The sequence below is a fragment of the Girardinichthys multiradiatus genome, chromosome 2 (assembly GCF_021462225.1).
Source record: "Girardinichthys multiradiatus isolate DD_20200921_A chromosome 2, DD_fGirMul_XY1, whole genome shotgun sequence".
In the NCBI taxonomy this organism is placed as follows: domain Eukaryota; kingdom Metazoa; phylum Chordata; class Actinopteri; order Cyprinodontiformes; family Goodeidae; genus Girardinichthys; species Girardinichthys multiradiatus.
In genome coordinates this window covers 13,667,365-13,692,369 of record NC_061795.1, presented here as the reverse complement: position 1 = coordinate 13,692,369, position 25,005 = coordinate 13,667,365, and the positions used below count along the sequence as shown (strand labels likewise).

General features: G+C 42.9%; 2 protein-coding genes across 4 annotated transcripts; one reads left to right on the top strand and one right to left on the bottom strand.

Moving 5' to 3' along the window:
- Positions 1–1,159: 1,159 nt before the first annotated feature.
- On the bottom strand, positions 1,160–13,441 carry LOC124885040 (sorting nexin-1-like). Its single transcript, XM_047393224.1, has 15 exons — positions 13,098–13,441; positions 9,049–9,874; positions 8,810–8,940; positions 8,546–8,615; positions 8,407–8,450; positions 8,063–8,204; positions 7,153–7,231; positions 6,960–7,035; positions 6,695–6,808; positions 5,650–5,743; positions 5,198–5,403; positions 4,967–5,110; positions 4,783–4,863; positions 4,627–4,698; positions 1,160–3,154 (listed from the first exon to the last, which is right to left on the bottom strand). Exons 1-15 carry the CDS (start codon positions 13,224–13,226, stop codon positions 3,104–3,106), a joined length of 2,259 nt encoding a protein of 752 aa, XP_047249180.1. The 5' UTR covers positions 13,227–13,441; the 3' UTR covers positions 1,160–3,103.
- Positions 13,442–13,586: 145 nt separating this feature from the next.
- Positions 13,587–24,533, top strand: sv2 (synaptic vesicle glycoprotein 2). Of its 3 annotated transcripts, none has more exons than XM_047393243.1 (13): positions 13,587–13,716; positions 14,978–15,076; positions 15,371–15,532; positions 19,190–19,352; positions 20,252–20,373; positions 20,675–20,838; positions 20,916–20,996; positions 21,081–21,179; positions 21,891–21,958; positions 22,284–22,414; positions 23,432–23,527; positions 23,713–23,872; positions 24,058–24,533. In XM_047393243.1, the coding sequence occupies exons 1-13, from the start codon at positions 13,623–13,625 to the stop codon at positions 24,239–24,241; spliced, it is 1,623 nt and encodes a 540-aa protein (XP_047249199.1). In that variant the 5' UTR covers positions 13,587–13,622; the 3' UTR covers positions 24,242–24,533. The 3 variants fall into 3 exon arrangements, with proteins under 3 accessions (XP_047249199.1, XP_047249190.1, XP_047249204.1); XM_047393234.1 differs by having other exon boundaries at positions 21,870–21,958; XM_047393248.1 differs by lacking the exon at positions 21,081–21,179 and having other exon boundaries at positions 21,870–21,958.
- Positions 24,534–25,005: the final 472 nt, after the last annotated feature.

The window sequence follows — 25,005 nt, the reverse complement described above, 5'->3', positions numbered from 1 at the left end:
GTCCACTGCTTCCGCAGGTCCCCCAAGGTCTGGAATCGGCTCTTCTCCACAATCTTCCTCAGAGTCTGGTCACCTCTTCTCGTTGTGCAGCGTTTTCTGCCACATTTTTTCCTTCCCACAGACTTCCCACTGAGGTGCCTTGATACAGCACTCTGGGAACAGCCTTTTCGTTCAGAAATTTCTTTCTGTGTCTTACCCTCTTGCTTGAGGGTGTCAATAGTGGCCTTCTGGACAGCAGTCAGGTCGGCAGTCTTACCCATGATTGGGGTTTTGAGTGATGAACCAGGCTGGGAGTTTTAAAGGCCTCAGGAATCTTTTGCAGGTGTTTAGAGTTAACTCGTTAATTCAGATGATTAGGTTCATAGCTCGTTTAGAGACCCTTTTAATGATATGCTAATTTTGTGAGATAGGAATTTTGGGTTTTCATGAGCTGTATGCCAAAATCATCCGTATTAAGACAATAAAAGACCTGAAATATTTCAGTTAGTGTGCAATGAATCTAAAATATATGAATGTTAAATTTTCATCATTACATTATGGAAAATAATGAACTTTATCACAATATGCTAATATTTTGAGAAGGACCTGTAATGTTACCCTGGCAACTGCAAAACCCAGACTGGTGCGTTGGATTACCAGTGAAGTCTGCTTCATCACTTCAGTGACAACCTCTCCACTGGTTCAGAGTTCAGCACCAGACACTTTACACTTGCTATGTTTAGACAAAGTTGCTTAGCCAGGGAACTATCCCATGAAGTGCTCTACACACTGTTCTTGAGCTAATTTAAAGGCCACATAAAGTTTGGAGATCTGTAGTTGCTGACTGCAGAACATTGCCAACTGATGCTCAACACCTGCTTGGGATTTTAAAATGGTCCTCTACGTTCGTGGCTGAGCTCATTCCCAGTCACTCTCCTTTTGCTATAACACCAACGGTTGACCATGAAATATTTAGTAGGGTAGACGTTTCGTGTCTGGCATCCTACTATGGTACCTTCCTGGAATTGAGAGCGAGAGTAATTGTGATTTATGCACATCTTTATCAACATTAAATTTAGCTTCAAAGTTCTCAGAGCATCTTTGGGACACAGACTGTTATAACATCTAGATGGTTCTGTGGAAACCCTCCATGTAGAGGAATAAAAAATGAAGCCTCGACTGTCTTTAAGACATTTCCTAGAGTTAACAGTGCAACTTTTATTGATTGGCTTTTAAAGGACTATGACACAGTGCTATGTCCTGACATTACATTAGTGACAGAGTGGGAGGCCATTCAGACAATTTTAGTAATGTGGTGGAAAAACATGTAAGTAAAAAAAAAAAGGGTTACAGGTTGAAAGAGAAAAAGAATAAACCAAAGAAATCCCAGGACATTACAGGAACTTCCATGAGAAAATAGTAGAAAAGTCACTTCGAAGTTTTCCTGTGAAGAAACGTGACTTTAAAGCAGAAACAGCAGTGACACGGACCAGGTAATACTTCAAATTACGTTCTTGACATCCTTATATGAACTGTATGATGTTAAGTTGCGCCATCAGTTTCACACCTCACCATTCCTCCTGACCAGTTGACTCCAACTGATTGCCTATTCTTTTTCATGGTGAACTAAACAAAAGCTAAATAACTGATTGCCTACGTTGTTAGTCGAGAAAGACAATCAACACTCTTTTGGCTCCAGTCCTGTTTCTCTCTGGATTTTGTCACAGCAATCAAAACAGTTCCTGGTGGTTTGAATCTGAACGGTTTTACTAAAATGTGCTCCTGGAAAACAAGTAGAACTCTCCATCAATGTTATGGTGTTGCAAAGAGTGATTCAAAAATCCCTCCATAACTTCATCTGTAACAGATGATTCAACTTTTTGGAATTTTATTTCCTAAAATCTAAGTGGAAATTTAACCTGAAGCAGCAAATCACTGACTTTGAAGTGATTTTTCTTTCGATTTTGGTGCATTTTGATCACGTTTTCAATCAGGAGGAGGAGGTCTCTGCACTGCAAACACCCAAGAAACTCCCCCTTTTACCGTTGAAGCCTCTATTTGTTTCCACCAGTGAGACTTATTTTTTATGACACAGTAACATGTGAGAGCAGCCCATCTGGTGTGATAGAGGACTGCAAAAAGGAATAAACAGAACTGAGCCAAGATATTTCCCTGTAAGCAGAGACAAACGGGCTTCCCTACCAGGTACTTTTGAGGCATTTCCTTCCATGACTGCATCATGTAATAACTTGCTAAGACTGCCATAAACAAGTGAATGATCCTGAAGAGCATTGCTGTCTCCAAGGTGGACTCTGACATGGCATCAGCTCAGACACGCTCACCTGTTTCACATGTACACAGCAGACTTTCAATCAGAACTCCCAGGTGAACAGTTTGGTTTTTTTTTTCTTCTTTTCTTTACTAGAAGTGCAACAAAGCCTCTGCTCGGCTCACACCTGTTTACAAAATTCTATCAAACTGGCATCATATCCAGATATAAAAAGGCACAGACACATGATTTTGCATGACTTAAATCCCACTGAACACATGGAACCCACATACATGACATGTAACCCGTATTGTCCCCCCACTTAAGAAAAATAACCTGGCTGGTACTCGAGGAAGATAATCCAGCGGCTAGAAGTGCTCAAAAATGTTATTTAATCCCTTTTGAATCATTATTACAAGCAAGAGACAGAGTGAAACTATTGGCCACCTTCTGCAGCAGCGACCTCTGTTGAGAGAGGCAACATTGAACGCTGCTGATTGGAAGGAGCTCCTCATCACCCAGAGAGGGCGCTACTGAGCGCATCCTGCTCCGGTTGTTTCCAGTTTCACATGTAAAAATGAATAGAATCATGTGGCTAAATTTTTTTCTCTTTTCATTTCTATCGTTTCGTACTCTTTGCTCTAGTAAGAAAATATTGTGGAAGGGTAAATGAAAATTGACAGTTATTAATACAATAGAATACAGAGATATATGTTAAGGATGATTGTTTAAAAGAAAAAAAAAAGTTCATTGTATTTCTCTTTTCAATGCACACATTTGTTTTCTTGTTTTAAAGGCAAAAAGAGGTAAAGTGTATAAAGAAGGCAGCCTGTTTGTCGTTTGGAGGGTGGGCCACTAGGCAATGGCTTTTGCTTCGGGTAGGAACGCCTCCCAGTACTTGATCAGCTGGAAAGACACAAAAACATTATCGGTTCGTGGTCGTCAGGCCAGATCCAAGCTGTCGCGTTACATCTTCGGCATCCGATTTTCCAACACCTGCATTTTAACCTGCACCCTTCACTGTACTTTCAGCTTTCATTGGGTACAATTACTGTCAGACGTTTACATACACCCATCGTGGCCATTAATTCCTCATTTGTAAACTTTTAATCATGCCTTTCAACTCTGTTGAATGATGATACGACGTGCATATTCGATTATTTGAAAAACAAGAATTTTGTGCACAAGTCTAAATGTACTGTGGATTTTCTCTAATCTTCACAAATTATATAAACAGGTTCAAATATATAGATGAACTTCCAGTAATATGTGCTTAAATTTTCCTTAGGAAGTTACCTCAACCCCAAACTCTGGAGCCAACAACAAGCTTCTTTGATCCTTCTTCTTGGCAAATGGTAGAGTTCAGTTTACTTTGTTTTGTTTTTAAACAAAAATCCAGCTTTTGAACATCCTTCAAATTTTCTGTATATTTGGGGTCAGAGCCGTTCCAAAAACCCATAATTAACCTGCTTTATCCATGCATAAACTGCTCTGCCTTATTGTGTTCAGGTTCGACTGTCTAATTGTTGAGGTGAAATTTGCAGGTTGTTTTTCGTCTAGAAGGAAAACAAACTCATAGCATAATGCTGCCACCACCATGCTTGTCACATGGTAAAAATGCTGTTCTTTTTTTTTACAGAAGCGGGGCTTCTTTCACAGTTGGCAATATTAGTAGTGGTGTATGAATATATCTGAGCCTGTAGGTGGAATTCTGACCCTTTGTTGATTATAGAAAAAAAATGAATACATCTAAATTTGTGCACCCAATTCCTGTTTTTAAAATTCAATAAAGAGTCTATGGTCCACAATGAGTATGACAATAGCCCCTTTTCCACTTTTTTTTTTACCCGGGTAAAAGGAATACCACGTAATCTGTGTGCTTTTTGTTATCGCTGCTCTGAAAGGCTGCGGAAAACGTTTTTAAATCAGCCTAATGGCTGATGGGAAGTTGTGAAAAAAAAAGCACTACACCTTCAGTCCAGCGGGTAATAAGATTTCTTTTGGGGCAATTTTGTTTTCCGTGTCACAGTCTTTTATTTTTTAAAATATTTTTTCAGCACTAGAGGCCTTTATTTTTCATTTTTCAACAGTAGGCAGACAGGAAAGAGGGGCAGAGAGAGGGGGAGACAATCGACAAAGGTAGCCGAGTCCAGGACTCGAACCCGGGCTGCCTGATTGAGGACTGAAGCCTCTATATATGGTCGCGTGTTTAACCCCTACACCACCAGCGGTGCGCCCGTCGCCGACCTTTTACCCGGGAAAGTGTGGACCCGACAAATTGAAATTACTTGGGTAAAACTGTGTTGAAACGCGCAGATGGCTTTGAAAATCATGGCCGTGATGAGTGGATATAAACCTCTAACTGGAGACAGACTCACCTGTTGCTGAGACTGAAGCAGAGACTCCAGATATTCAATTATCTGTCTCTTGAAATTCTTCGTCTTTTCTTTCTGTTAGAACGATTTTAAAAAAGGGATTATTATCCTCAACATGTTTAACTGACACGGGGCATAGAGTTTAGATAAAAGTCGTACCTCGAAGCGGATTACTTCCTTGCGCACAGTTGTAGAAACTTTCTCAAAGTCTGTCTCATACTGAGTCACTTTGGCCTCCCACTGTTCTCAGGGAGAAATGGAGAAATCAAGTGTGAACCTGTTCTTTTAACGCAACATTCGGCTCAATAATAAACAACATATTCCAACATATACCATGTTGTACCTCAGTGATTTCGTCCTTGGCCAGCTGCAGCTTGTCCGGCTTGTTGGCCCACAGCAGCTTGGCCTCCATCTCTCTCTTCTTCTGCAGGATGGTCTGAGCGTCCTGCCAGCGCTGCCAGGCCTTCATCCGCTGATCAAATGTTCCCTGCGGGCAGCAAACACACGCAGGTTTACCTCTGGCTCCGTCTTACAGCAATGTGTTCTGTGTTTTCTGTAATAGTTCTGGACGTACCCTGACTGCTCCCAGCAGGCGGATGAAATCTGCGATCAGTTCTGCAAAGCTGAAGGTGTCGTTTGCAGCTTGATCCTGGTGTAGCTGCTCGATCTTGTCCTCCACCTCCGCCAGCTGAGAGAGGGCTCGGGACAGAGCGGTGTTGTCCTCTGCGCTGCCCAGCATGGCCGCGCTCTTGGCAAAGCTTGCTGTGCTTAGTGACAACTCTGGAGGAGGAGGAAGACGAACACAGAAGGAACCATGTTACAGTTACACTCCGGCATCAGAATGGAACAAAGGGAACAGAGCTGTGCGTTGAAACAGGTTGAAACACACATGGCAGAAGATAAAGTGAACATTTAAGTCTTATGCGATAACTTCTTTTATTGGGGGATTGGACTTGAAATAATTGAACTGCATAAGACAAAGATATTGGAATATGATGGACTGCTAGTGAAAATGTATCGCATTACCTTTTCTGTGAATGACGAGCGACTCAACCAGCGCGTGGAGCTTCCTAAACTGCTGATCTGCAGATTCCACCTCCTGCAGTTTCTCCTCAAACCACTGCAAGAAAAACACATTTTTATGCATGGACGAGACCATTTGGCTACAAGGACTTGAGGTAAGGCTTTCAGACTGAAGACCACTGTTATCTGTGAAGCATGGTGGAGGCAGCATCATGCAGTGGGCGACTCCTGGTACAGATGAATTACACATTAATGAGGAAGACCTCCAAATTCTTCAACTTCACCTCAAATCAGCAGCTACATGTTTGAAACTGAGATCCGGTGTTCCAACAGAACAGTAATCCCAAATACATAACTGAACTGGATGAAGCGGGCCAACATTAGGCTCTGCCAGGAGAACTGCTCAGAAGCGTCTTAATGGCTACAAAAGCACCAAGGTGCTATGTGCTAAGGGGTGTTGTGATAAAATATTAGTGGAGGGATATGTTTATCCTTGTGCTTGTGTGTATGTGTAATTCTGACCATGTTTGGGTTTGAGAATCCAAGTCTTATTATCAAGATTCACTGAAGTTATTTGCTGTCTTATCCTACCACCTTGGAAAGAACACCCATGATATACATGTTACCTTCTGACCAAACCTGTAAACCTGAACGACTGTCATAAACAAACAAATATGACAACTAAATGTGGATAAATTGATAATATTCTAACGTATTGACAGGCACCTGTAAATCTTCTCATTGAATCAGGATGGGAGTATTCCTGTTAAAACCCGTTTTTAGATTCTTGTTGTGGAAGAATGTCTTCTGGATCACTTTGGAAAACTTTCTTGAGAACAATAAGACAGCAGTCCTTTATTTCTTGTTGGTCAAAGTTGCATAAATATTTGATGCAAAATGACCTAATCTTTACGTTCAGAACCAGATACTTTTTGCGCTTTAAAATAAACATGGAAGGATTTCCACAATCCAAACCTCCTGGGAGGAAAAGGAAATCATGGGGGAACAAATGTCAGGATCAGGAGGCCATGTTCATGGCTGAACTCACCACATCCGACTCGTTCATCTTGATGGTCATTTTACTGACGGCATCTGTTGCTTTGTTGAGCATTTTAAGGAATCCAGCCCCGCTCAGCGCATGGGTGCTGACAGCTCTGGGCAACTGAAAACAAGTCATAATATCATCAAAGCCTCAGAAAAATAAAGCCATCATTGCGAGCTAAAAGGGAGTAAATTAACACACCAGACTAATAATTGTTTTTAATCACGCAATATTTCAGTATGAGGTGCAGTGACTTAAAGATGTTGCTTACTTCCTCCTTCTCCAGAAACTCCCTGACATCAGGATCTTGTAGAAGCATTGGGTGATTCACCACTCTCTGGAGATACCTGTGAAAACAAGAAGACTCAATATCCTGAATTGCATTCTAAAGAAATGACAAAATCCTGCTAAAATATTGCATTACTTGATTTCCTTTCAACATCCATGCAGTCAGTCTCTCATACCTTTCCAAAGCACCTCTTCTCCTTTCAAGGAAGTCTGCTGATGAGGAATCTTCCTTTCCTACCTTCATTTTTGTCATCCCTGCGCCAGAAAACAAGTATTCATACCTCTGGAGCGGCTTCTCACAATGTCGAGTTACAACCACAAAATGTCGATGTGTTTTATTGGCATTTTATGTGATAAACAATCAGCCCCCTTTACTTTGATACCCCTAAATAAAATCAACTGCATCCAATAGTCTGCAGATGTCACCTGACTAGTAAATAGAGTTCACCTGTGTGTTTTAACCTTACATTAAGAATTGTGGAAAAATATCCCCCTTAGCTCACCCTCCCCACCATTTAACATGGTGGTGGCAGCATCATGCTGTGGGGATGCCCTTCTACAATGCAGATGGTGAGGCTGGTGATGAGAACACAGATGGAGGTATTTACTGGGAAATCCTGGAAGAAAACCTGCTATAATTTACTTGAGTTGGTTTGGATCACAACATTTTTATTTCCATCTAATGGCCTAGTCAAAGCCCAAACCAAACTCTGAGGCAAATTGCTGTGCCCAGGTGCCCTCCACCAAATTTGACTAAGCTTCAGATAAGTTGGAAAAATGGAAAAAGAATTCCTGTCCCTAGATTGTCGAGGTTGGTTTTATGCAGCATTTATTCAGGTAGGCTGAAGGCCCATCAGTTTTATTTTTTGTTTGTTTGACTGTGAAAACTAGCTATTGATTTGCTCTACTTCACAATTGCGCACTATGCTTTTGGTCAATCACGGAAAAAAATCCCAATAAAACACATTGAAATTTCTGGTTGTACGGTAAAGCTGAAATGTTAAATGTGTGCAAGGCAGCATATTCTCCCTAAAGCTTGAATTTAAACATTGAGATAAATTTGGGAGAGTGGAGGGTTAACCCCACCTAGGAGGCTTTTTTCTGGAGGCGGAGGCACAATCAATCCGTTTGGTCCATGTTTTTCGGACAGCTTCTCGTAGAGGCCGAGGAAGTCGCTGAAGCGTCGCCTCACGGTAAAAGTTTTGTTGCGGAACATGGGCAGAGTGGTCTGAAAGAGGCAGGGTTTTACAGCTTGTGCTATAAATACATCAGTGGATTTAGTTTTTTTTAGGGTAGAAATGGTAATCTCAGACTTAGACATAATCAATATCCTTTCTTGCCACATCGTTAGATAATTTCCTCATATTTAAAGAGAGAAAACATTCTATTTAGCTTCTGTAATGACAGGATTTTCAGTTCTTATTGCATACCTGTGTTGATACTTTATAAGCCATGTAGGCGTTCATCCCATCCCCTGGAAAACAAGATCACAAACTCCAACTGGTAAATCCCGACTATTTTAAATCAAACAAACTGAGCCCGGCTATTTGTTTTACTGCTTTGCCTCACCTATTTTTTCAGGGTCTTTGACGGAGACAAAAATGTCAACTTTATCTTCAAGTTCCTCTTCCTCTTCCAGCTGAAACAAATATCAGACAGAAAGAGTGAAATGTGACAACACCTGCTTCCTTCTCCAACAGGAAATTGTGCTAAGAAGAGATGTTAAACAAACCACAGTGGCTAGAAGGACCCTTGACTGGCCATCTGTTTATAAGGTTTGCTAAGGTTCTGTAGTAATATAAATAAATATGAATAAATAAAAGTTGTTTAAACCTCTTCCAGAGCAGCCGACTGTGGCTTGGCAAGGCTGGCTGACACAGACGTGGAGGCAGAAGCAGGTTTGGTCGTCGCCTCTTTCCTTCTCTCGTTCCTCGGACTGTCCAGAGAAAGCTCCACTGTGGCTTCTGTTGGAAAGGAGGAAAAACCAGAAGAAAACTAGCTTTGAAGTTTGATCTTTACAAGCTTACAAGGAAAATAAAATCATAATAGTGGAATAAAAAGCGTCAACCCACCACCAAATATATCAGAGTCCTCTTCAGAGTGGACTCCATTGGTTCTGGTGTTTCTGGCGTTTGGCAATGCGCTGACTGCCACCTCGGAGAAGATGTCACCAGGCTCTGCAGGGTTTCCACCTGAATGGTGCCCCCCAGCAGCTGCAGCTCTGGCGGGTTTCTCCTTCTGCTCCTTACTGGTGGCTTTCTTTGAGACAGCCCCCAGGGGCTCACCGAACAGGTCCTCGTTGGCTTCGCCAAAGAGGCTTTTCTGAGGCTGCTTGGCGGATTTACTAGGCAGGGGTCCGGTGAAAATGTCGCTTCCCTCATCGTCAAAGAGGTCAGTCACTGCCCCGCTGGGTTTTTGGGCATCAGATGCGGCAGGAGAATCCCCCAGGAGGTCCACCAGAGGGTTGGGGATTTTTGCACTGCCAGGTGGCAGCTGTAAGGCGCTGGCTGACAAATTGTCGCTGAGGTCCATAACTGGAGCAGTGGAAGTTGGTTCCTGTACAGCACTTCTCGTTTTTCCATCACCAAATAATTCCGTTGCACCACCGCTCACGTCACCCTTATCTGCTGTTGCTTCAACAGTAACATCTACTTCCTCTGGAGCTTTGCTTCCCAGAATGTCAACAAAATCATCCGAGGCCTCACCAAAAGGGTTCTCTGCTGTACTGGCACCTTCTGCTGTGATGTTTATGTCGTTTGTTAGGTCCTCAAAAAGCTCGGAGGGGGATTTGTTTTCTGTTTGGCTGCTGAGGGGCTCAATCAAAGGGTCACTCATGAGGTCAACGGAGTGACTGGCAGGTGCAGACGTGTTCTCCTTTTTGGCCATGGGAGTATTGGTCTGGAGACACAGGAGAGGCATTATTATTACTGCTTTTATTATAAGCCACCATCAACTTGGAACAACAAAAGCAATACTTAGAAGCCCATAAACCCTGACTGAACAGATGCTGCAGCACATTCCACACCTCGTGCTTTAAAAGTTTATACAGTGGATTGCAGAAGTATTTTATTATGTTACAGAACCACACAAAGTAGAGCATATTAATGGACTGGAAGGAAAATGATGCATGGTTGAAAATGTTTTACAAATAAAAACCTGAAAAGGGTGGCATGCAATTGTCGCCAGTCCCCTTTACGCGGGTACCACTAAAGAAAATCCAGTGCAAACTGCTGCCTAAGTTACCTAATCCTGCTATTCTGTGAAGGTCTCAGAGGTCCGTCAGAGAACATGGTTGAACACACAGGATCACGAAGGCCGAGGAACATAGTGGTGAGGTCAGGGAGAAAGTTGTGGAGCGGTTTAAAGCTGGATTCGGTTCTTAAACAATATTGCACGTTATGAACATCTCGCAGAGCTTTGTTCAACCTCGCCTCAATCAGAGAAGCAGCCCAGAGACTCACAATAACTCTGGAGGAGATGTGGGCCGCAGCTCACGTGGTATAATCTGATGGCAGGACGGCTATTAGCCAATAGAAGAGTTGCAAAAAAAAAAAAAAAAAAGTCAAAAGGAGTCGAGTTTTACTATAATTAGTCACAGTCCAAGAATCAGACACTGCAATTATGTGGAAGAACATGCTCTGGTCAGAAGAAACCAACGGTGAACTTTTTGGTCTACATGTAACGGTGGGTAGTAGTTAGTTACATTTACTTGAGTAACTTCTTTGAAAAAAAAAAAAAAAAAAAGAAAAGAAAAAGGACTTATGGCAGTATTTTACTGCGTCATACTTTTTATCTTTACTTAATTATTATGAAGCAATATTATTATAAAATATAGCTACTATTATTTGAGTAAACGTTCTGGCTGCTCTTCCTCGCTGAATGAAGAACAAGCTCATTTTATCCAAAGAGATGCAGCAGACACACATAAACACACACACACAGATTACTTTAAAGAGAGACGTCTTGTTTCTACACAAGCTTCATGGTTTTAATGTTATCTTCTATCTGCTGGTCCTGCTGAGCCATTTGGAGGTCAAGCGAATATACAGTAAACAGTACACACCTGTTCTAACATACATTACCTACTATAGGTACTGGTTCCATTTGTTTTATGTTACAAAACCCCGATTTAAAAACTGTTTCTTCTGTCTGAGTTTGTTATTTTGCAATGATTGTATTTATTCCTATTTTCTTATTTTTGTATTAAAAATACCAGAAATAGCATATAACTGTCTGAGTCATTATATAATTTCTAAATATTAGAGTCCCTCAGTACTTGAGTAGTCTTTTTACCAAATATCTTTTTTACTATTGAGTTAGTTCTTTATTTTTACTTGAGTGAAGATGTGTTGAAGTAGTGCTGCTCTAACTTAATCCTTAAAGAAAAATCCTGTTAGCAGCTTAAAAAAAAGACGTCCGACTGAGCTGGAGGTTGGGACATGGTTTTATAACCTGCTTTAAACTACTCTGCAATTTTATCACTGAACTGTCTTGGGTCTTCCCAGAACAGCTGTATTTATAGTGAGATTATACTGCACACAAGTGGACTCTGATTACTAATTTAGTGACTTTTGAAGGCAGCTAGTTGTAGTACTGCATTTTATTTGGGGGAATCAGAGTAAAGGGGTCTGAGTACAATATGCCACACTTTTTCAGTCAAAGTCCAGCCTTGTAAACAGCTTGAGCTATTTTTCAAATGAAAATGAACAAAGGTTTCGCTCCCTGTAGAGCTGGTTGAGACATACCCCAAAAGACTCGCAGCTGAAATTAAAGTGAAAGGTGGTTCTACAAAGTACTGACTGGTCCCAATAAAATACGCAAATGTGGTAGTAATGTGACGTGTGGAAAAGTTCAAGGGCTGTAAAAAAAAAATTGTAATAATAATTGTTTGCTAGCCACTACAGTAAAATAGACAAACAGAGGTAATCACAGTGCAATAGTTCTTTTACTTGACGGACATTCAAAGCTTGAGTTGAGGACCGCCTAACACAATAAATCCAGAGCATAGTAGGAACATAGAATCATACTTAAATTAACCAAATTTACTCATGGAGAAGAACTCAGTAATTATCCACCTCAAAAATGTTGCGTTTTAAAATAAGCTAAACACACACAGCAGATGTGAAATCCAATCTGGTTTCTTCATTGATCGTGATGCTCGGTTTTTTGTGAAATGTTTGTTAAGAGGGTTTGTGCAGCTGCAGACAGGAAATAATAATTTAAAAAAAAACCAAGAGAACCACACTAAATGCCCCTGGGAAACTGACAGTCACAATTAATGCCTTGGGTGTCGTTGCAGCAGCAGATCAACATAGACTGTCCCCATGTACAAACTGGATTTGAACTAGGAGGTCTAACTGAAACATCCAAAGATGCTGACTGCTGTCCTCCCTGCAGGGATGAGTCAAACTCTGCATAGGCAGCAACTTTCCAGTTTCTCCTCTGAACTTTGACTGCGAGAAAACATCCGGGTTCTGACCATGTGACCACGGCGTCCTCACATGACAGGAGAAAGAGTGAGCCAGCTTCACAATCCTCCCTGGAAACTGAATTTAACCTCCGAACAAATATGCGAATAACCCTCTCTCAAACACCAGTCAGCCGAAGCACAGACTGTTCTGCAGGCTGTCACCCCGGGGCTCTAGCTAACCTTGCCCACGAATACGGCCTGGAAGCCTGCACACCCTAACCAGGCTCGCTGCAAGTTCACGGTTGATAGTGGAAGTGTTTGGGGAGGTAAAAAATAAAAATAAAAAATCAGTTACCACATGCGAAGTTTACAGTGATATGGCCTGCAGGTCAAATCCCGGATAATATGAAACTTTTAGGAAGACGCTGTTGCGTTCAATTTGATGCAACTACGAGCTTTTTGGGGGCAGGTAGGAGAAAGTTCCTGCACCAAACACATTATATTGAAGTTACGGAGGCCGTTGTGAGTCTAATTTTACCAGAGAGTGTTCCGTGTTAACGCTAAATATTTTTCCAGAAGGACTGAGTTGATAAATGTCGGTCAGCAACACCTTAAACTTTTCCAGAAAGCCCCCCGTTAGCTCCCTTCGTTAACTCCCTGTTGATATCAGCTAGCCTTATCGCAAGGAGCGTCGGCTCCAAGGAAACCTACCGCGCTCAAGAAAAGTTCCTCCCCGTCGTCCTCGTCGCTGTCCCGGGCTCGGACTTCTTCAGAATCCAGAGCATCTTGGTCCTCGGAATCCGGGAACGGAGGAGGACTGCGCTCTGAGCCGGTCGCCATCTTCGCTCTATATAATTTTTAAAAACCCAAAGGGGAGGTAACACTACCTCCTCTGCTTCCACAAGCCGTTTGTTTGTGTGTCGCCGTAAGTTAGCCGCTCACACCGAGGCCAAAGCACCGTCGCACCGCCTTCTGTGCTTCGAGTTCAGCCCCGCTGTCTGCTGTTTAACCACACCGAGCAGGAGGAGCAGAGACGCGGCGCTCAGAACGTGTAAACTGCCGCTGTCTTTTTACTTCCTGGTCCTCCTCCTTCTTCTTCTTCTTCTTCTCAGACAGGTTAGCTCCAGCGTTAGCCAGCCGCTAGGCTCAGGTGTTGTGGGACCCACGCACAGCTGCGGCTAAAGAGAACTAATCCACCCACATAGCCACGAAGACCATTGGCTGTCAGGGGTCAGAATGTCCAGAAACACTAACGGTGGAGATCAGGAGGCGCGACGGCCGCTCCTCAGCGGAGATCACCTGGGTCCAACCGAGCTGGACTCAGATGAAGGTAAATCAGGGGCTCCGTCATTTCACCATCAAGCTTTACCAAGGGATGGATAGGAGAAATGTTCACAGCATTATGGTAAAATACAATGATTAGTAAAAAAAAAAAAAAAAGAGTAATTTGTACATTAGCAACGAACATGTACTTAAAAAGTCTAAAATTGAGATCTGGAGAGAAATGAGGACCTCCATCTCTATTAAAGCTGAAGTGAGAAAGTTTTGTAAGGGGTGACCAGTGAGGATGCAAAAAAAGGCTGCAAAGAACAAAATACTATTTGAAATGACTATTGTTACTATGGGGAGAAAACACAGATAACCTGCAAGTTTATGTTTTCAAGTACATGTTCACAAAAAACCCATATGATCTAGCGAGATTCTATATGATTAATGTAATTTTCCATTTTGTTTCTTGCATATATGCACTTAGAAAAATTATTTATTTTGTTACTTCTTAATAATAAATGCACAGTAAATGGAAAACAGGCACAATATGTTTTGCTTGTAATTTTATTTAATTATAAAAAATGTATTTAATTACATTTCTTTGTTTTCAAACAGTTAATAATTAACATTCACATGAGCTGGCCACTTCAGTGCTTTTGCATAAGTATTACTACAAATCGAACTATTTGACAGTGCGTTGCTTTCCAACCACAAACTGCAGTTAATTATTTTGGATGTTATGCAATGGACCAACACATAATTGTGAAGTGTATTCACATTTGTATTCATCCCCCCCAGAGGAAAAACGTTTTGGAATCACCCTTTGCTGAAATGTTTTCCTGCACATCTTTTGGCGTCTAGCTTCTTCATCCATTCTTCTTTGCAAAATAGCTCAAGTTCAGTCAGACTGGGTGAAGATCCTCTGTAAGAATCGATTTACATGTGTTGCCACAAATTGTGAATTAGATTCGGGTCTGGCCTTTAACTCCCCCTTCTAACACATGAATATGTCTGATCTAAACACCTTCATTGTCACTCTGGCTGGTGACCCTCTGCCCCTGTCTTTGGATGGTGTGTTCATGGTGGTAACCAATGTTAGTTTTCTTGCTTTTGATCTTTATTCACTTTTGTGTACTGGGCTGACACATAAAATCCAACTAACAAAATAGGAAACTTTATTAATAAATCGTGTTCGCTTAATGTAATTATTATAGAGCTGAAGTCATTTATCATTTAGTTCCTTAAATCTGGTCATTTGCAGGTTTTATTTACTGTAAAAGTAAAAAAAAAAAAAAAAAAAGTGGTATGTTGCTGATCCACAGGTGAGGTCATTTTTGACAGAAGGGTCTCAGGCATCACTGATGAAGCTGGATGGAGCGCAACAAAAAGACTCACTTACGAGGAAGCGGTCGAACAAGCAGGTAATCTGTGGTTTTCTTTCATCACAGGCAAAAACTGAAACCTTACCAGACTTGTTTTGTGCTGTAAGAATGTGCCATATTTAAGCTTCTGGAAACAAAACAACTTTTTTGTCTTTAGTAAAATTCCTTGGGTTTGATCCCATGACTCTCATGTGTTTAATACAGAAATGTTTGCTGACTGTGTTCTTTTTGAACCAGTAAAGAAAAAGAAAACCTCTTATAGCTTCTGGGTGAGCCTTTATTGGCTAACATCTCTTTTTGCTTGTTCCCTGTTTGCCCTGGTTTTACTCTCAGGTTTTGGTTTGTTCCACTGGCTCCTGCTGGTGGTGTGCGGCTGGGCCAACGCCAGCGACGCCGTGGAGATCCTCTGCGTGTCCTTTCTGCTACCAACAGCGCGCTGCGATCTGCTGCTGAGTTCCTCGGACATGGGCCTGCTCACGGCCAGTATTTTCCTCGGTAAAACGTTGAATAAATCCAACAATCAGCAATTTATGTATCAGTCTGAGCGGTTGTTTCAGGTGCTGCTTTGTTATAACAAGCGGTGAATTGAAGATCTCACTAAACAAACAGACGGAAGCTCTGAGTTCACCAGGGGCTTTTTCACTGTTTCACTCTTTATTGATTTATTATTTGAATTGTGCAACAGGTGTGGCAAAACACACAATGCTTTTTTTTTTTCAACCTCCAGTCTTGTTTGAACATTGTTCTTTATTAACTTTTAACTGCTGCTCACAGTAGAAATGTTTGGACAAATGCTTAATTTTTGTACCAAACTCCTTGTTTCTTGAGAATATAAAACCAAATTAGATTTTTTTTTTATTAAGGAGTATTTTTATTGAAATATTAGGAAAAAAGTGTGTCAAAATCAGCCTTCCTCTAACAAAATACAACAAAGAAGTCCTTAATAAACATATATATAGAGATAAACTGTTACATGGTCTAATTTCACAATTACATTCAGGAATGTTCAGAGTACTCGTCTTCCGCTTATCCGGGACCGGGTTGCGGGGGCAGCAGACTCAGCAGAGATCCCCAGACGTCCCTCTCTCCAGACACCTCCTCCAGTTCCTCCAGGGGGAGCCCAAGGCGTTCCCAGGCCAGCCGAGAGACATAGTCCCTCCAGCGTGTCCTGGGCCGTCCCCTGGGCTTCTTCCCGGTGGGACGTGCCTGGAACACCTCCCGAGGAAGGCGTCCAGGAGGCATCTGGTATAGATGCCTGAGCCACCTCAACTGGCTCCTCTCGATGTGGAGGAGAAGCGGCTCTACTCCGAGCCCCTCCCGGATGGCCGAGCTCCTCACCCTATCTCTAAGGGAATGCCCGGCCACCCTACGGAGGAAGCTCATTTCAGCCGCTTGTATCCGGGATCTCGTTCTTTCGGTCATGACCCAAAGTTCATGGCCATAGGTGAGGGTAGGAATGTAGACCGACCAGTAAATTGAGAGCTTCGCTTTTCGGCTCAGTTCTCTCTTCACCACAATGGACCGGCACAGCGCCCCCATTACTGTGGCAGCCGCACCGATCCGTCTGTCGATCTCCCGCTCCATTCTTCCCTCACTCGTGAACAAGACCCCGAGATACTTAAACTCCTCCACTTGAGGCAGGAACTCCCCTCCAACCTGAAGAGGACAAGCCACCCTTTTCCGGTCGAGTACCATGGCCTCGGACTTGGAGGAGCTGATCCTCATCCCAGCCGCTTCACACTCGGCTGCGAACCGCCACAGCGCATGCTGTAGGTCTTGGCTAGAGGGGGCCAGCAGGACCACGTCATCTCCAAAAAGAAGAGACGAAATCCACTGGTCCCCAAACCAGACCCCCTCCGGCCCTTGGCTGCGTCTAGAAATCCTGTCCATAAAAGTTATGAACAGGACCGGTGACAAAGGGCAGCCCTGCCAGAGTCCAACATGCACTGGGAACAGGTCCGACTTAGTGCCGGCAATGCGGACCAAACTCTTGCTCTGCTCGTACAGGGACCGGATGGCCCCTAATAAATGGCTCCCGATTCCATACTCCTGGAGCACCCCCCACAGGGCATCACGAGGGACACAGTCGAATGCCTTCTCCAGGTCCACAAAACACATGTGAACCGGTTGGGCAAACTCCCATGAACCCTCGAGCACCCTGTAGAGGGTATAGAGCTGGTCCAGTGTTCCATGGCCGGGACGAAAACCACACTGCTCCTCCTGAAGCCGAGGTTCGACTATCGGTCGGACTCTCCTCTCCAATACCCTGGCGTAGGCCTTACCAGGGAGGCTGAGGAGTGTGATCCCCCTGTAGTTGGAACACACCCTCCGGTCCCCCTTCTTATAAAGGGGGACCACCACCCCAGTCTGCCAGTCCAGAGGCACTGTCCCCGACCGCCACGCAATGTTGAAGAGGCGTGTCAACCATGACAGCCCTACAACATCCAGAGACTTGAGGTACTCAGGGCGGATCTCATCCACCCCCGAAGCCTTGCCACCGTGGAGCTTTTTAACCACCTCGGTGACTTCAGCCTGGGTGATGAAAGAGTCCAACCCCGAGTCCCCAGCCTCTGTTTCCACCACGGAATGCGTGATGGCAGGATTGAGGAGATCCTCGAAGTACTCCTTCCACCGCCCGATAATGTCCTCAGTCGAGGTCAGCAGTCCCCCGCCCCCACTATAAACAGTGTTGGCAAAGCACTGCTTCCCCCTCCTGAGGCGCCGGACGGTTTGCCAGAATCGCTTCGAGGCCAACCGGTAGTCCTTCTCCATGGCCTCACCGAACTCTTCCCAGGCCCGAGTTTTTGCCTCTGCCACAGCCCGGGCCGCAGCACGCTTGGCCTCACGGTACCCGTCAGCCGCCTCAGGAGTCCCACAAGCCAACCACAGCCGATAGGACTCTTTCTTCAGCTTAACAGCATCCCTTACTGCCGGTGTCCACCACCGGGTTCTGGGATTGCTGCCACGACAGGCACCGCAGACCTTACGGCCGCAGCTATGGGCAGCAGCATCGACAATAGATGCGGAGAACATGGTCCACTCGGACTCTATGTCTCCAACATCCCCTGGGATCTGGTCGAAGCTCTCCCGGAGGTGGGAGTTGAATACATCCCTGGCCGAGGGCTCCGCCAGGCGTTCCCAGCAGACCCTCACTATGCGCTTGGGCCTGCCAAGTCTGTCTGGCTTTCTCCTCCTCCAGCGGATCCAACTCACCACCAGTTGGTTATCAGTGGACAGCTCAGCCCTTCTCTTCACCCGAGTGGCCAAAACATGTGGCCGAAGGTCTGATGATACGACAACAAAGTCGATCATCGACCTCCTGCCTAGGGTGTCCTGGTGCCAAGTGCACTGATGGACACCCTTATGTTTGAACATGGTGTTCGTTATGGACAATCCGTGACTAGCACAGAAGTCCAATAACAAAACACCACTCGGATTCAGAGCTGCGCATGTTCAATTGTGCGACCGAAATGGATGACTCCAACAACCATCATCATGCAAATGATATGTCCAAATTAATGAGTTTCTTCAATTAAAAGCTGAGTTTTCGACCTGACTCACATCTATTTTATCTGTAACTAACTCGTCCCAACATCTGGTACTACCCTAAATGTTTACATTTGGAAGATTTCTCAGAAATTAAAACAATGGTGTTATATTTCCGTTCTTGACAAATAGGGAGGGCCAAGCAAAGCCCCCCAACACGTGCAGTCAGCACCTTTTCGACTATGATATTCCACCTTAGACTGGAGTCCCTCGGAAGTTTGAACGTGGGTCAATATCTTTTTATGTTACAGAGATTCTATGTCTTAAGGAGTTTATTTTTATGGGTTTTAGCAGCTATGCTTCTGAGAGTTGCAGTAACAGTAACACAGCTTTAACTTGTACTTTATTTTTAAATACTCCTTTCATTTCCAGAAAATAATCCTCATCTTATTAAAGTTTTTTGAAAAAACAATGGAACATAAAAGCCTCTGTAGATGAGTGGGGATGCCAAATAAGTTTTAACCAGTTCATTTAAAACTCACAAATTTGTACTTAATTGGACTTGACTTGAACTATTAAAGCAAATAAAGTTAGAAATTATCAGCAACAACTGGACCTGTGTTGCAGATTTGTAACTGTACCATCATGATGTTTTGATGTCTGTAGGAATGATGGTTGGTGGCTACATGTGGGGATACCTCGCTGACCAGAGGGGGCGGCGAAAGGTCTTGGTGGTGTCGCTGACTGTAAATGGGCTGTTTGGAGGTCTGGCCAGCATGGCTCCATGGTTCTGGCTCTTCCTGCTGCTACGGTTCATCAGCGGCATTGGGTGAGCATAGGATTCATTTCACACATCAATGACGTCTGGTCTGTTCATCCTTTTGTTCCTACAGGGTTCTTCATGGAAATGCACTCATCACAGATTTGTGGCTGCTTACCAATTTTAGTTTTTTGGTCAAGCCAATAATGATTTGAGCTGATCCATATATTTTTTAAGACTATTATTAAGCCTCCCTGCTGTGGGCGGTGTTTATATCAGGCTCAGAGGGGAACAGAGGTGATGTCCCACCATGTTTATGAGAGAGCAGTTGCTGTAAAGTGGTGAAGAAAAAATGTTTGGGGTTTATATTTTAAACTTTTTACTTTAGCATCTTTTATTAGTGATTAGCACAATTAGCCTGTTTAGCATTGCTAACTGTATATGTATTCCCTTCACCTAAACTCAGAATTAAAATGAGCTATTTTGCTGTTCTCTGGGCAGCTTTCATGGTACCGATGGCTCCCGATCAATTCAGTCCTTTACCGGTTCGACAAAATGTCCCTAAGGCGAGTATAAATGAATTTCCTGTAGCAGACAGCTCCTTTTTGTATCTGGAAATAAAATGACCCAAACTGATAAAGGAAAAGTTGAAGTAGCAAAGTGATCCAGCACCCACAGAGGTCTAGCTCTCTGTTGGAGCCAGCATCCTCTGATGTCCTTCTAAACATCTCGCTGATACCAGAAATAGCTAACTGTGAGTCCTCTTCTTTCAGTGACAAGGGTCACGCCTAGAGCATTTCTTGGTGCATCTCTAGCACTTTCTGAAAAAAATAGAAAAGTCAAACTGCAGAAAAGGTTCAAAGCTCCATTAATGTGTTCAAATGCGCATCGAGGAAGTAGTGTGGTTCGGCCCATATGTCCACCTTTAGACTAATGCTTTGTAATGTAATCTCCTATGTTCTCTGTAGGGTCGGCGGGTCTATCCCTGTCATCTTTTCCTACTTCTCAGAGTTCATGCCCCGCCTGAGGAGAGGGGCAATGATCAGCGCTCTGGCCACCTTCTGGATGGCAGGAAACATCCTGGCTGCAGGTGGGAACAATAAACTGGATCAGGATGAACAAATAAAAACAAAATAAAAAAGGTTCAGAAGAATGAGTCATATTGAAGGAAAAAAACATTGCCAATACAAGCACTAAAGATGGCTGATTTCTATCTGAAATTCTCTGGTGAGAAAACCTGTTCAGAGGTTGTGATGCCAACAGAATGACTTACCTGGATAAATATTGGAATGATAGCGGAACATTTTCAGGTGGCGTCAGTAAAACACATACAAAAGGAAATTAGTTTTGTTCCCTTTTCATCAGTTTCTACTGTGTTTTTTTTTCTGCAGGTCTGGCCTGGTTAGTGATTCCAAGAACCTGGGCACATTTCTCTCTGGGAACATTAGACTTCCAGAGCTGGAGGCTGTTTGTGGTGCTGTGCTCAGTTCCCAGCATCTCCTCAGCCGTCCTCTTCAAGTTCCTCATGCCCGAGAGCCCAAAGTTCCTCATGGAGGTACTGAAAGGGCAGATAAACAGTTGCGTTTCTCTGATGGATTGACGTCTTTGACGCTTGTTCCTGGTCTTTTCCAGGCTGGTCGGGAGAAAGAGGCAATTCTTGTTTTCAGACAGATGTTTGACCTGAACATGAAGGGAATAGAAAAGGATTTTCCGGTAAGCAGCAGTTGACTTGTACAGTTCAAAACCTATTTCTGTAAACTCAATTTCGCTCTCTGTGCATTCACTGTCTGTCTGTAGGAATTTGCTTTGTGTACAAATTCCAAGCAACAAGGGGAAATCGAAGAGATCAGATCTCAGGATAAAAAGAGAACATTTCCTATAAGTGTTTTAAAACAGGTAACATTCTACAAATAATTTCAATCCAACTTCTTCATGTTTCTTAACTGTGAGTTTAGACATTTTGTAAGGAAAATGTAAATCATAGCAATAAAAGCTCTATTTTTGTTCAGAAATCCTGTCACGTAAAGGCATCAATTTCTTTTAATTTCTTAATCTAACAACTGTCAATATAAACAACAAACCCAAATGTATTTTATTAGGATTTTTTATAACAGACCAACTCAGTCAACTCAGAACAAATGTCCTGTTCCTGTTGAAGAAAATCGTTACCACAGCATGATCCTGCCACCACCATTTTTCACAGTGAAGATGGTGTGTTTAGGATAATGAACAGGGTTAGTTTTCAGCCTCACACAGCTGGGGTTAGAATGAGATTAAATTATACACAAGTGTATTCTGTTAACGAATTCAATGACTTTTGAAGGAGATTGATAGCAGTGGGTTTTAATTAGAGGGAATCAGAGTAAAGGGGATACAAAGATTTTATTTGTTAAAAAACAAAACCATTTTTTGCCATTATTAAAATCATGTTGTAATTTATGTTTGTCTGTAACATAAATCCCACTAAAATACACTCATGTTTGTGTAAACCAACTGCTGCCAGCACTGAGACTCATGAATTATTAGTCCTGTGAATTTGTTGTTCACTTTATCTTTTGTTATTAATTATTTTAATTGAACTTGCAGGGTTTGCTTCCTATTAAACAGATGTTCAGTGGTTCTGTCAAAGCCAGGAGCTTCGTCCTGCTCATCATCTTCTACTGCATCTCCTTTGGGTGAGAAAAGTCATTTTTCTCTTGTCCTGGACTTCTTTTATGGTTTTTTTCATGCAGCCCAGAGTGAATAAAACACATTTGGAAACAACATAGTCTGCTGCTAAATCTACAGCTGGCTGCTCTACAACTACAAACCGGTGCAAGAGATAACACTTGGAAGGGTTTTTATCTTCTACCGCCAGATATTCTACTTAACGGCTAATGCTGTGCTAAAACATGCTCCCCTGATCACAACAAAGCAGGATTTTGAACAATGACTAAGTCCAGTTTTACTTCTGGTTGGACAGAGTGCTGGCTCACTGCTAACACCTCTTGTTTTGTGTAGCTACTATGGACTGTGGATGTGGTTTCCAGAGCTTTTCGCTCGAGTTGAAAGCAGCGGCGGCTCTCCCTGTGCCAACGTGTCCCTCCCGTCTCCATTCAACAACCAAAGTTGTTACCCAGTCAAGACAGCAGGTGTGCTCTTAAGGCAGTCTTCTTTATTGCTACCTTGAACCTTTATCCTCTTACCCGCTCTGCTGTTTGGTGTGTGCATTTCAAGTGGGGTTCCATTTATGTAAATTGTGGACTTAAACTTAAAATCTGTTCACAACAAATATTCATTGAGCTTGTGTGTGTTTTTTTTTTTTGTTTGTTTCAAATTTTTTTCAGGGGATTAGTGGCACTTATTCACAGTATACAGACAGGAAAGGGTAAGAGAGTGAGGGGGAAAAGACATGCAACAAATGTCCAGAGGTCAGGATTCAGACAAGCTGGGCCCCTTGTGGCTGTTTTTATTTGTACCTCTGATAGATGCAGTGGAAACAGAGGTTAAAATTCTAGAACATTTCCCGAACACAAGGAAAAGGTTCTGTCTGGAACATTTGTCAAGAGCAAGCTGCAAGAACTCCCAAACATGGGCTGTAACAACAGAGTGACTCATTCATTTTCATTTTTGCAGCCCTGGTAGAGAGATACAAATTTCTGTTTTTGCAGAATATGCATAGGCTTGTAGACATAATCGTGTTGATCTTCATAAACCAGAACTTAAAGGAAATCATTTAAGAACTTGATACAAAACTGCTAGAGAGCAGGTACGGCACTGATGGCCTAAGGGGTTAGTCGTGTGACCCATATACAGAGGCTTCAGTTTTTGACGCGACTGTCAAGGGTTTGATTCCCGGCCCCGGCGACATTTGCCACATGTCTTCCCTTTCTCTCTGCCCCCATTTCCTGTCTGTCTACTTTCAGAAAATGCTAAAAATAAAGGTCACTAGTGCTGCAAAACAAAATAAAATAAAAAAACTGCTGGAGAGCACTGTACATATATTCCCCCCCAAAAAATGTGCATAACTGTATTTGTTTAAAAAGGGGGCGTGTATTAAGTTTTATTTTTTGGGAATATTCCAAGAAGTATCACCAATTTTATCCTTCTAGGTGTTGCCTCTCTCTGTCCTTTCTGATCTTCTGACACATGTTTTCTACACCTAACAGTGTACATGGAGGGCTTCATAATTGCTGCATCGAACCTGCCAGGCAACATCTTCACCATCCTCATTATGGACAGCACAGGGGGGAAAACTCTGCTTTGTGAGTCTGTTTGGATTGTAGCCTTTGTGCTTTCTAAGGAAAACCTGGGGAACCATATTTATTGCCTTTCAGTTTGCACTGGCACGGTAGCCTTCTGCTTCAGTCACCTCACTTTGTAGCATCTGGTGCACTGGTCGCAACATGAGCAAACACATTAACCTCTCCCTCTCTGCTACGCCGTCCAGCCTGCAGCCTGATCATGTCCAGTCTGAGCGTCTTCCTCATCTACATGGTTCAGACCAAAGCCCAGAGTCTGGGTCTGTCCTGCATCTTCAGCGGAGTTTCGGTGATCGCCTGGAACGCTCTGGACGTGGTGGGAACTGAGCTCTACCCGACCCAGCTACGGTAACCAGTTCAGAAACTGAAATTCAACCAACTGCTGAAAGATTTAAAGAATAAATTATATATTGAAGATGTGACGCCTAAAAAGTGTTTCACTTTCTAAAATGAAGCAAAAAAAAAAAAAATCCAGATGAATGGAATGAATAAGCAGCTCACATGGTTTCAGCCGCTACTTGTTCTCCTCCCAGGTCCTCTGCCCTGGGCTTCTTCACTGGAGTGGGCCGAGTGGCAGCCATCATGGGCAACGTGGCCTTCGGAAAGATGGTGGACTCCAACTGCACCGTGCCCATCCTGCTGGTGTCTGCTCTGCTGTTGACAGGAGGGCTGATGGCTCTTCTGCTCCCACAGACGAGGCAGACGGAGCTCACCTGATTGTTCTCGTATGTTTTAGAAACTCCCCCATGGAAACAGACAGGAAAGCTGCTGGTCATAAAGTTCTCTAATGAATCTGGTGTTTCTGGAGCCTTCGGCCAAATATCGGTGCCTTTTATTCTGGTCCATTTGCCAGAAAGCAAGAGAAACGTAATTAAAAGCGTATATCTCTGCCGTCCCAGAAAAGTAGTGGCAGATGTGTGGGGGGTTGACATGTCGTGAGCTCCTGAGAATTGAGATTCTGTGGCTGATATCCAATCATGGGTTTGTGTAAAGCTATTACCCGCTGATACAGATTTGAGCTGATTGCCATTTTTTCTTAAATAACTTTTATATATGAAAATTTAAAACACTATTGAAAAATATTTTTCCAGCATTCCTGTCATGAGCTGTCATTAATTATCTCCACTAAAAGCAGAGGTGACACGTGAGAGAGCAGTGGCTGCAAAGCAGGGTTCTACTTTTATTTCAAAACAGAAAATATAATTACTGAGTTGACATCGTAAGAATTATGATTATTTATTAATTTATATTTATCAAGAATTATAATTTAAAATCATAATTTGGAAAAAAAAATTATTTCTAATCCAAAAATCTTTACTTACGAATCGAAATCAGAAATGTCCTCTGGTGTTGTAATTATGGCTCAAAGCCCTTGATAATTACAATTATTAAATTCTCACTGTTTAATCAACTGCTTCACCGAAGGTGGGGGAACTTTGAGCTTATTTTGACAGACGAATCACTCTTGCTCAAAATAAACA

What these genes read in the sequence shown, in the direction of transcription:
- LOC124885040 (XM_047393224.1), bottom strand. Translation starts at nt 13,226, where the DNA reads ATGGCGACCGGCTCAGAGCGCAGTCCTCCTCCGTTCCCGGATTCCGAG. An exon ending in AGAAGAGGTGCTTTGGAAAG is followed by an intron (nt 7,036 to 7,152) that starts GTATGAGAGACT and finishes TTGTTTTCACAG; the next exon opens with GTATCTCCAGAGAGTGGTGA. An exon ending in AGGAAGTAATCCGCTTCGAG is followed by an intron (nt 4,699 to 4,782) that starts GTACGACTTTTA and finishes TCGTTCTAACAG; the next exon opens with AAAGAAAAGACGAAGAATTT.
- sv2 (XM_047393234.1), top strand. Translation starts at nt 13,623, where the DNA reads ATGTCCAGAAACACTAACGGTGGAGATCAGGAGGCGCGACGGCCGCTC. An exon ending in AGGAAACATCCTGGCTGCAG is followed by an intron (nt 20,374 to 20,674) that starts GTGGGAACAATA and finishes TTTTTTCTGCAG; the next exon opens with GTCTGGCCTGGTTAGTGATT. An exon ending in GAATAGAAAAGGATTTTCCG is followed by an intron (nt 20,997 to 21,080) that starts GTAAGCAGCAGT and finishes GTCTGTCTGTAG; the next exon opens with GAATTTGCTTTGTGTACAAA.